At 35.0% G+C, this 11573-nt stretch overlaps 1 protein-coding gene across 2 annotated transcripts; it reads left to right on the top strand.

Annotated features, from left to right (window-relative positions):
• The first annotated feature begins 7803 nt into the window (after positions 1 to 7803).
• On the top strand, positions 7804 to 11163 carry LOC111021970 (O-fucosyltransferase family protein). Of its 2 annotated transcripts, XM_088124735.1 has the most exons (4): positions 7804 to 8358; positions 8931 to 10361; positions 10470 to 10549; positions 11145 to 11163. In XM_088124735.1, exons 1-2 carry the CDS (start codon positions 7895 to 7897, stop codon positions 10012 to 10014), a joined length of 1548 nt encoding a protein of 515 aa, XP_087980861.1. In that variant the 5' UTR covers positions 7804 to 7894; the 3' UTR covers positions 10015 to 10361; positions 10470 to 10549; positions 11145 to 11163. The 2 variants fall into 2 exon arrangements, with proteins under 2 accessions (XP_087980861.1, XP_022154804.2); XM_022299112.2 differs by lacking the exon at positions 11145 to 11163 and having other exon boundaries at positions 10470 to 10854.
• Positions 11164 to 11573: the final 410 nt, after the last annotated feature.

Consider the following 11573-nt stretch of genomic DNA (forward strand, 5'->3'; position numbering starts at 1 on the left):
CAACCTCTTCATTTTCATTAAACTTTGTTTTATAAACCCACTTTACTCCTATTTTCTTTGCACCCTTTGACAATTCTGTCAATTCCCCTGTATTATTTTTCTGGATTGCTTCTATTTCTGCATCCATTGCTCTCCTCCACTTTTCACTTTTAACAACTTCGTAAAACAACATATGATCATCAACTGCAGACATAAAAAAAGTACGCTTCGTTTTCTTCCTCTGAAAGTCTTTCTCCAGTTTCATAGTCTCGCATCCAAGCCAGTTGAACCCCTATTTCTCCTTTCATTTGCATGAGGAATAGCCTATCCAATTGATGCATCAGAGACATAATTCTCTACATATGTGTCAACTTCGAAGTCACCTACCTTTTCATCTTCATTAGGCTCAACTGCACAGTTTTCTTGATCCTCCATTCTAAATCACAACATAGTTGCATTTTCAAACTTTTGATCCCAATCCCAAGCCTTATCTTGTTCAACCACATGTCCCTACTTACTATAATTTTCTTCAAATTAGGATCATAAAGTCTGTAAGCCTTTGACTCCTCACTAATCCCCAATAATACACAGCTCATGATATTATAATCTAATTTAGTTCTTTTAGAACCAGATATATGAACATGAGAAATGCAACAAAAAACACGAAAATACTCAACTAAGGGCTTTGTTCCACTTTATGCTTCTTTGAGTTCGATCTTTAACAGTAAGTGTTGGACATTGATTCAGGACATGTACTGCCCAATTGACTACTTTAGGCCAGAACGTTTTTGGAATTTTCTTTGCAGAGAGCATGTTGCATACCATATTCATGATGGTTCTATTATTGCACTCAGCTACTCCGTTTTGTTGCAGCGTATATGCAATTGTCTTCCATTTGTTACTTCTGCTTCATAGAGTCCTAGATGATTAATCTTTTCTCCAAATGATAAACATTGCATTTGTTACCTCTGCTTCATAGAGTCCTAGATGCTTTTCGATGTATCTTTGTTAAGAATTGTTTCAAGGATTGAACGATCAAATGCTTGGAATAGATAGTTCTTTGCCTTCGAGTCGTTTAGCTTCTGCTCCTCAACAAGTTTCTTCTTTGCTTCTGACGCACCACCTTCTACTGCCGCAGGTACCCCTTTCTCTCCTATAATCCAATATTCTTTGGATCTCAAAAAATTTTCCATGAGCATTGCCTAGTGGTCATAGTGTCCATCAAATTTCGGTACAGCCAGTTGCACGAACAAGCTTTCTATTGCCATCGTGAATCACTTAATCACGTAGAGAGCTGATACTTTCTAGTTTAATTAGACCATGTTAGAGGTCTCTGATACCATATGTTAAATAAAAAGAGCCTCTGAGAAGACAAATAAGAAAAGAGAAATTGGGACTGATTTGCAACTTTATTGAATGAGACATATGACTTTATGAAGCCATACAACATAACAAAAAAAGAAGAGAGAAAGAAATGGAGTCCATGACTCTAATAACATTTAAATATCCCTAAAAATATGACATTTACTGGCTGATCTTCCTAAAAAAAAGATAAACAGATTCTAAGCAAATCCCAACATAAAATAGTGTTTTCATGTAAATTATTATTCTTCTTTTTTTTCCTACTTTATGTATAATTTATTTGGAAATTAAGGGCAGTTTCCAAATTTGGATACCTATTTTATAAAATGGTCAATAGTATCACATTTTGCACAAGCAAATCAATTTTTACCAGATTTCAAAAATTGATGACTTTCCAAATTTGCACTTATACATATTTTTTGTCTCATTTGAACCACTTGACACACTTTAAGGATTTGAACCAATTTACTTTTCCCACATTTAATGGATTCACTAGATTTAATTTTATATTTCCATCAACTAAATTTTAGTCCTTAATTAGTAACATTTCCCAGCATAATGACAAATTGATTTCATTTACAATATTGCTAAGGTGGACAATTTCTCATTTTTCCAAGCTTTACCCTGAAACAATGGATTATGTAATAATCACATTTCTATACAATGGTAATTGAGACCAAAACAAAGTCTACAACGATTTTAAAGTCACTCAGGTGCGAGTTCATAACGACTCTACTTTATCTCATCTCATCTCATCCAATGCATTACCATAATATTCATTTACCTAATGAAGAGAAAGTTGCACACCTCTCGTTGTACATGTAAACAAGTATGTTATTATTAGGCTATCTGAAGATAGAGATATAACATGGGTTCTAACGATTCTGTTGAAAGAGTTGGGCAACGATTGCTGCATCTTTGTGGATACTGTCTCGATAGATATGAACATTTACCCAAGAAATGAGAGTGCAACACCTCCACTATAAGTGTTGACATTAACCACAGAAACTGAACGATTGCTGCATCTTTATGGATATTGTCTTGAGGAAGATTCTAAAGCACATGTTGATGAATTTATTGAAAAAGATCGCAAAAATTTTGATTTTGATGAAAGTTTGAAGCACCTCAAAAGCCAAACAAAGTTAAATCGGAGGCATGCTAAATTGGTGGAGTTCATCAAGACATTTCCTTATGTCATTCATTACAAAAAAAATGTAAGGACAATGTAGTGGTCGATGCATAATCAAGAAGGTATGCTCTATTTTCTTCACTTAGTGCAAAAATTCTTGGTTTTAAGCATATGATTGAGTTGTACAAAGTTGAGAAATCTGAATTTTATGATGTGTATGTGCAATGTTTGGAAGGGAAAAATATACATGAATATCTTGTGTTTGATGGCATGCTTTTTAGGAAAGGTAAGTTTTGTATTCCTAAGTGTTCCATTCGGGAGTTGCTTGTAAACGAGGCTCATAGGGGAGGACTTAAGGGACATTTTGGAGAATTTAAAACATATAGCATGCTGTGTGAACACTATAAGGAAGGATGTGAACAAAGTGTGCAAGCAATATTTCAAATGTAAAGAGGCTAAGTCTAAGACTCAACCACACCACCTTTAGAAGTTTCTAGTGAACCGTGGGTTGACATTAGCATGGATTTTCTTTTGGGGTTACCAAAAACTAGAAGACATCATGATAGCATTTTTGTGGTGGTTGATAGGTTTAGTAAGATAGCACATTTCATTCCATATAACAAAACAGATGATGTTACTAATATAGCTAATATTTTCTTTAGGGAAGTGGTTAGACTACATGGCATTCCTAAAACCATTGTTAGTGATCGGGATGCTAAGTTTTTAAGTCATTTTTGGAAAGTTTTATGGGGCAAATTGGGTACCAAGCTTTTGTTTTCTACAACTTGTTACCCATAAACTGATGGTCAAACTGAGGTGGTTAATAGAACATTAGGGGCCTTGCTTAGATCATTCATTTCTAAAAACCTTAAGTCTTGGGAAGAGACTCTACCTTTTGTGGAGTTTGCATGTAATAGACTTGTACATAACATGACTTTAATCCTCTAACTCCTTTAGATTTAACACCCTTGCCACCTAATATGTTTACAAGTGATGCAGCTTTGTCTAAAGCCGAATACATCAAAACATTACACAAAGAGATCAAGGAACAGATTGAGAACAAGAATCGAAAGCTAGTAAGTCGCGAGAACCAAGGGAAAAAGAAAGTTATTTTTAACCCAGGTGATTGGGTCGGGTTCATCTACGAAAGGAATGGTTTCCAGATCAGAGGAAGTCAAAACTTCAACCGAGAGGAGATCGTCCCTTTCAAGTGCTTGAATGGATCAATGACAATGCGTACAAACTGGATCTTTGAGGTGAGTATAATGTAAGTTCTACTTTTAATGTGGCTGATTTGACTCCTTTTGATGTAGGAAATGAAGACCTTGATTTGGGGACAAATCCTTTTAAAGAAACGGGGGATGATGCAAATCCAACCACGGATCCATTGAATGTACCCGAGGGACCAATTACAAGAAGCAAAACAAAGAAGATTCAAGAGGATTTCATATTACATCTTCAAATGCTAGCTCATGCACATGAGGAGACAAAGATTTCTGAGGCCAAAATTCTTTACAATGTTACTTTAGTCAATAAGAGAATGAAGCAAAGATGGCACATGAAAAGTTGTCTATTTTGAGGGATGGCATGTAGGACAAAAAAGTGTGCAGATTTGTGAACAGGTGCTTTGCAGATTGCACCTCTTGGGAGTTTGTGATGTCAAAGCTTGTCAAATCTCATCCAAATGTAAAGCGCCTCCTACATGTGATTTCCAAGACAATTTAAAGCAATTCTACATTTTTGGATTTGCATTTAGTTGTCTAGTTTGATGTGCAATCAAGTTTTAATTTGCATGTCTTATGTTCTACAATTTGCATTAAATAGGATTTTGAAAGACTTTTAGTATTCCTTTGTTGAACGACCCTTTGGCCTATTTAAAGGATTGTAATCACATTGTTTTGGCAGATTCAACATATTGAAATTCAAGAACTTTTGTTCTTTAACACATTTCGTGTTGCTTCTTTCAAATCTTGCTTTAGGTTTGATGTTAAACCGATTCATTAGATTAGTCTCAATTAAGCTAATTCTGGAGTGAGTCGTCTTAGGATCTAGGAGTGACCATCGTAGATTCTAAGTCCGATCATAGAGTGATTCATCTTATAACCTTACTCTTGGTTGGAATCATTCGGTAAGTTAGTTGTTTTTGTGAGAATTTGCAAGGATCGTAGAAGGACCTCTAGCTTTGTAAACCTGAACAACCTTGGCACTTATCAGAAGGTTATATGAAGTCAAAAGAAGACAGAACTTTCTAGAATAAGTTTAGATTTAAGCTATAATCGAAATTTATGTTATATTGTTTTGGACTTTATGTACTAGACCGATTGTAAAATCAGTTTTTATTTAATATAAAAATCTAAGTTGATATGATAATTTTGAATATGTGTTTATGGTGTTTGATTTAAATTTGAAGAAATGTTTTTGGTGACGATTTTTTGACCTTCGACGACGATTCCTTTCGTCTCCAAATCTGAAAATTCTTGTAGTGTTTTCTAGTCAACTTTGCACTAAAAAAAGATTGTGCTTTTCAAAGCAAGAGAGAATTGAATAAGGTAGTTTTACTTCAAAACCTTAAAAGGAAGTTTTCAATTCAAAACGGTAAAATCCAACAAAAAAACAGTTGGTATTAAAATGCCTCCATAGATCACGCAATTGGTACTTTTTCTCGACTCGTTACCAAAATGGTAAATTATGGATATTATTTATTAGAAAAATCGTAGATGAATATAGTTGTTCTATTGATGTTGTACAAAATGATCATAGCAGGCAACATCAATGATGGTTAGTGAGTATGCGAAATCAATCATGAACATGAAAGGTAGTTGTACTCCTCGCGACATTATTAACTATATTCGAAAAAAAAATCATAAGATTAATATTAGTTATTGCAAAGCATGTAGAGGAAGAGAGAATTAGTTATGTGGTCATCCAAACAGTCATGTGCACTCATTCCGTCCTTCGCAACAAAGTTGATGAAGAAGAATCCATGTACCGTGTATATACATTCATTAATACTTTCCAATTTCAATATATGTATATATTTACCAAACATTATACTTCAGGGACGACACAGCCTATGAAGTTGAGGTAAAAGGCAAATTCAAATATATATATATATATATATTACACAGCCTATGAAGTTGAGGTCAAAGGCAAATTCAAATATATATCTTTCTTTATGAGAGCGGCTCTTTGTGTCACAAAGAGTTGTCTTTGAAACCTCTCTACTTATCAGCTAGAGAGTCAAGTGTAAGTGCATACTGTACAAGTAATAATTGGAAGTATTCCAACTTCGTCTCTACATGAACTAGTTTTTCTTTTAAAAGAAGGTGATAAATTGTTTGAATAAGAAATTGATTTATGACAAAAATGGCTGAGAGTGTTTGGTAACAATACTTAAAATAAGAAAGAATAGATTATGGAAAAAACCAACTCCCCATTACCACCTTAGCCTTGAAAAAAATACTAACTAATCAATGTGCCTAGCGCATCATCCCTTTTACATGCAAATTGAGTTTTACTCCTATTCTATACCGCTTTTAGTTTGTTTAGAAGTTTAGGTTAACATTTATATATATATATATATATATATATATATATATATATATATACACACACGAAATGTCAAAATCCTAAATACATTAAACTCCAACTCTCATATTACCGGTAAGAGATCCTATGTTTCTTATTTCTAAATAACTTCTCGTTTTATCTTGACGAACTCAGTTTAAATCTAACTTTTTCATAATCAAACTTAAACTAGACTGATTTGAACAAGTAGCCAGCAAGTAAATCAACTATGAAAATTAATCAATTAAGATAAGCAATGAAGGCACAAACGTCTTGCTCCTTGATAGTTGCAGTTTGGATAAAAATTAGACTAAGACATTCATAGAAGGGTTGAAAAGATAATTTAGCTCATCATAGATATGGAAGAAATGGAAACACACAGAATTTGTTTAAAAGTAGACATTTGTATTAAATTTAGAACTTGATACAAAAATTAAATAATAAGAGGAATGCTGGAATTTTAAAGAGACTTGTAAAAAATAAAAACAATTAAAAGCTAAAGAAAATTTTAAGAAAAGAATTAAAACTTAACGCAAAAAACACAAAACAATTGAACAAAATTCTAAAAGAGAATTCAAAAGCTGGAACGAGATAAGATGAGGTCTATTGGAAGCTGCATTTATAGGGTTGGAGGTTACACTTTACTCCTAAATGGTGGGAGGTTGGAATTTGTTGAGAAATTCATGGGAGTTGGAATTTGTTGGAGAGAATTTGGGAGGTTGGAATTTGTTGGAGAGACCCTTGAAAAGTTGGTAACTAACTTGAATAAGTAATTTTAACTTCCATTTGCACACCCCATAGAAGAATGACTTGGGGATGAAGACTTCTCAAAAGGCTTGGTCAAACTAAACAAAAATGCTATGTTTTCACGTTCTGGGCAAGGATGCGCCGAATAAATGTGTCGGTAGAAAATCTGGAAATTATGTGGTTGGCGCATTAGACTATCAAGCTAAGATTCTGCTGGAAGTCAATATGTGTGACGCATCTTACCAACATTCCTTATTTTTCTCACAAAACACACATATTGCATCATTTTACTTGCATTTACCTAAGTCTAAGTGCCCAAGTTTTAAACACAGAATATACACATTTTCACCTAATTTTATGCATGAAAATAATATGTTTTCAACCTTGAAACGACTCTAATCGCGCATGATAAATACAATTTTTAGCCCTTAAATCAAAGCTTAACCGGAGTGTGCAAAAAGGAGGATGAGAGGAATATGAAGAAATTTTTCAAATGACAAGGTTAGAAACTCAATAATGATATTTAACCTCCTGCCTAAGAATTTTAAATTTTAGATTTTAAATTTTAAAGATTAGAAAAAAACTATTAAATTTCATAATCTACGTTAACAAATTTTTAATAATTTTTTTATTTATCAATTTTCAAAATTTGATTTTAAAATATAGAGCATCAATTTTTAAATTATATTTTAGTGGTTTAAATTTCATTCTTATAGTTACAATGATTCTCTAATTAAGATTAGTTATATTTTTGTTAATCATTAATGGTTTAAAATCCCTAAAATTAAGCTCATACCTAATTTGTTAAAGACATATATTTGTCTAAAATATTGTTCAAGATTCTAAAACAAATGCCACGTAGTCCTTTGCATCTTGGTCCTTCCTACATCAGCCCCAATTTTCCTCTCTAAAATCTTCGGGCAAGACGTTGATATACACAGAAGGCCCATTTATTTCCAATGGGCCCATTTCAAAAAGGCCCATTAATTGGTAGAGAGGCGGCACGTGTCATCGGCAAAATCTCCGTCTCCTCCATTTTACTCCGTCTTCGGCATCGGCGGTGACGAACGGAAGCACCACTCAGTTGCAGAAGCTCTGAAGAAAGTGGCCATGAATATTTTCGATTCGAGAAGACCTACGATCAAGCTATGGCACGCCAAGAAATCCAATTCACTGTTCCGATTCTCTCGTTTTCCTCTCTCTGCCCTCGCTCCACTCTTCTGTTTCCTTCTTCTCCTCTTCGTAACCTACATCTCCTCCTCCTTCTCTTCCTCTTTCTTCATATCCTCCACTGCATTTTCGACTACTACTTCGCGCCGATGCAACTCCCGGATCTTAGACCTGGGCGAGAGATTTCTGTTCTACGCGCCCCACAGCGGGTTCAGTAACCAGCTTTCGGAGTTCAAGAATGCGATTCTGATGGCCGGGATTCTGAACCGGACTCTTGTTGTTCCGCCGATTCTGGATCACCATGCCGTTGCTCTCGGTAGTTGTCCTAAATTCAGAGTTGTGGATCCTGGGGAGATTCGGCTTGCGGTTTGGGAGCATATGCTGGAGCTTCTTAAGGATGGAAGGTAAACATTCTTCCCCTCTGTCTGTAGATATTGTATATTTCCAATGTCTTGCTTTTTCTGGAACTGGTGAATGAATCAATTGCTTCCTCCGCGTTCGTCACTCCTAAATCAAATAGTCGAACCATTTTGGCTGATTGTAGTGTAGGGTTTCTGAAAAGGAAACTTGATCTGTATTCATCTCCACAGCTTCGGTAACGAAAGCCCATTCGCTCGATTTTACTTCGGTTGAACAATAATTGTTCAAACTTGTGAAGCGGTAGCATAGGCGAAACATGGCAGCCACCCTTTATGCAGTTTGATCATTTGCATTTCTTTAGCGTTTCAAGTGACTGGAAGATAGAAATGAAAAGGAAGAAAAAAATAAAAGCTCTCCTCGTGTTTTTGCAGAACAGTTTCTGTTCTCCCTTCTATAATCTGTCAACAGAGACTCTTATTTAGTGCCATGGCAATTCCAGCTTTAGTTTACTTTTTCCATTATTTTCTTCTGTGACTGATTTAACAAGGAAGTTGAGGAAATAATTCCATTATAATATTTTATGTGACATTAGCCATGTATTTCAATGTTGTGGCAGGTATGTCTCCATGGCGGATATCGTGGATATTTCACCATTAGCTTCTTACCCTTCTGTTAAAGCCATAGATTTCCGGACCTTTGCCTTCTTATGGTGTGGGGTGAACCTGGAAAGTTTTTGTTCCAATGAATTTCGTGAGCAGTCCCCTTTTTTGTATAGTTTAAAGCAATGTGGACGTTTGCTAGCAGGGCTTGATGGCAATGTGGACAAGTGTTTACATGCTGTAGATGAAGATTGCAGAACTACAGTGTGGACTTACCAAAATGGTGAAGAAGTTGATGGGGCTTTAGATTTGTTTCAGCCTAATGAACAACTTAAGAAGAGAAAGAAGATGTCATATGTCAGACGCCGTCGAGATGTATATAGAACCCTCGGATCTGATTCTGAAGCTGAATCAGCTACTGTTTTGGCATTTGGAAGTCTTTTCACTGCCACATACAAAGGTTCGGAACTCTCTATTGATATCCATGAAGCTCGTGGAGACCAAAGAATTAGTTCTTTGATGAAAAACATTGAGTATCTACCATTTGTCCCGGAAATCTTGAGTGCAGGGAAAGAGTATATTGACAGGACCATAAAAGCTCCATTCCTTTGTACTCAACTAAGATTGTTAGATGGGCAGTTCAAAAATCACTGGAAGGCTACTTTTCTGGCCCTCAAACAGAAACTAGACTCTATATTGCAGAATGCCAAGGAACCTATTCATGTTTTCGTGATGACCGATCTTCCCGAGTCTAATTGGACCGGAAGCTACCTAGGGGATTTGGCTGGTGACTCGAATCACTTCAAACTATTTTTCCTCAAAGAACACGACGAATTGGTTCTACGAGCGTCCAAAAAAGTGATGGCTGTAGGACATGGCTTCAGATTAGCATCCAGTGCATCTGGTACCGGCACAATTCATGATATGAAGAAAAAATGTGCTTCTGAGAGATTACCGGATATTCTCTTATACATTGAGGAAACTGTCTGCAGTTGTGCCTCACTTGGTTTTGTTGGTACCGCTGGATCCACAATTGCTGAGAGCATAGAGCTGATGAGAAAATATGGATTGTGTTCTGGTCAAAATTTAACCCCATCTTGACATTTAGACTTCAAGCTTAAACTCATCAGAACTTCCACTGAAGTTATTCTGTGTCAACCTAATATTTTTAGACCATCACGACCTTACATGAACAGAATTCTAATATCTCTGGATCATTGGACCGAGTCAAAGCTGATGTACATGGATTGAGAATGTGCATAACCATTGGATTCTGCTCGGCTTGTCATGAATTGAAGACTGCTTTCCTAGCAATTCTCTAGTCTCGTCTAATCCCGTGACTAATGGCGACCTTACCAAGATGGCCAGTTATTGATTCGAATCTACCGGCGCCTCAGTCAGTTGGTTAAAGTATACATGGAATGGAACAACATCATATGAAACTAATGGTTGGTCCCTTTTCCCTCTTCCAAATGCTCATGTTCACATCTTTCAGTGTTTATTATTTTGAATAAGAAAGCATCCCTCTTCCAAATATAATGTTAATCATCTTCCAGGAATGAGATTGCTTGCAAGGATATGGATGACAGGAGGGATACACACTACTGCTTCGAACCCCATGATTCAGATAATACATGTAAGATGAAATTTTTAAACATCATTTTCAACTTTTCTCTTGTTTAGTACACGTAAAATTCTCACATTTTATAATTTTAAAAAGAATAATACAAAACTCTTTGTAAATCAAAGGTTTTTATTATTGTATATTATGCAACTTTTTACCTGACTTCTTCAATCCCATTTGAGACTTTTGACTTTTTTCATCCTATTGAGATGTTCTTGGAAATTACATCCACCCATTTGGATAAGCCTAAAATTGGTGTTACTTGCACCGATTAATCACTGTCAAGTTGATGATATATATTTTAATTAGTTGAGTTATGTTGAGCTTGATTTTTTATTTTTGTTGGGTGAATTATTACTAACATTTGAATATAGGTTTTCTAACACAGACTTTTCTCTTTGTGGCATTTCAATTTTACAAAGTAGGAGAATTGATAGTGACAACACGTTTTCGATCATCTCTGAAACCACCTCCCTAATTTAAGTGCAGAGTTTGGGAAATCACTTTAATTCTAATATGAAATTGTATAGATAACAAGTTTATAGGGCAAATTTGTAGGAAACCAAACACATCTGAAAATTTCTCAATTGTGTTGAATAAATTTCAGAAGATGGGAACTTCAAGGAAGTGGAGTTCAGTTGTTCTCGGAAACACTTCTCACCAATCATTAATACAGTGTTAAATATAAACATTTATGCCTTTGATTCTATTGAGTGTTATTTTCTTATTTTCTTGATTACCATTTATTTGATCTATAAATAGGATCCAATAAAGATATGAGATTGATATTAGATGATAGTTGAAATAATAAAATAGTCTGGCATGTCTTTTTTTTTTTTTTTTACTTAAAAATATGTGGCGTGGAGTTTCGTCTCTAATCAATTATGGTCAAGTTGATAATTTGATGTGCTAAAAAATAGATGGATAATTGAAAAAAGAAAAATATTTTGGATACTAAAAAAAATTATAAAGATGAAAAAAAAAGAAACCAGGTTGACACATGAGCATATCCCATATCTCATTCTCAACTGGTTAA

This window comes from Momordica charantia (genome assembly GCF_013281855.1).
Source record: "Momordica charantia cultivar OHB3-1 chromosome 6 unlocalized genomic scaffold, Mcharantia_2.0 BLBB01000006.1, whole genome shotgun sequence".
NCBI classification, from domain to species: domain Eukaryota; kingdom Viridiplantae; phylum Streptophyta; class Magnoliopsida; order Cucurbitales; family Cucurbitaceae; genus Momordica; species Momordica charantia.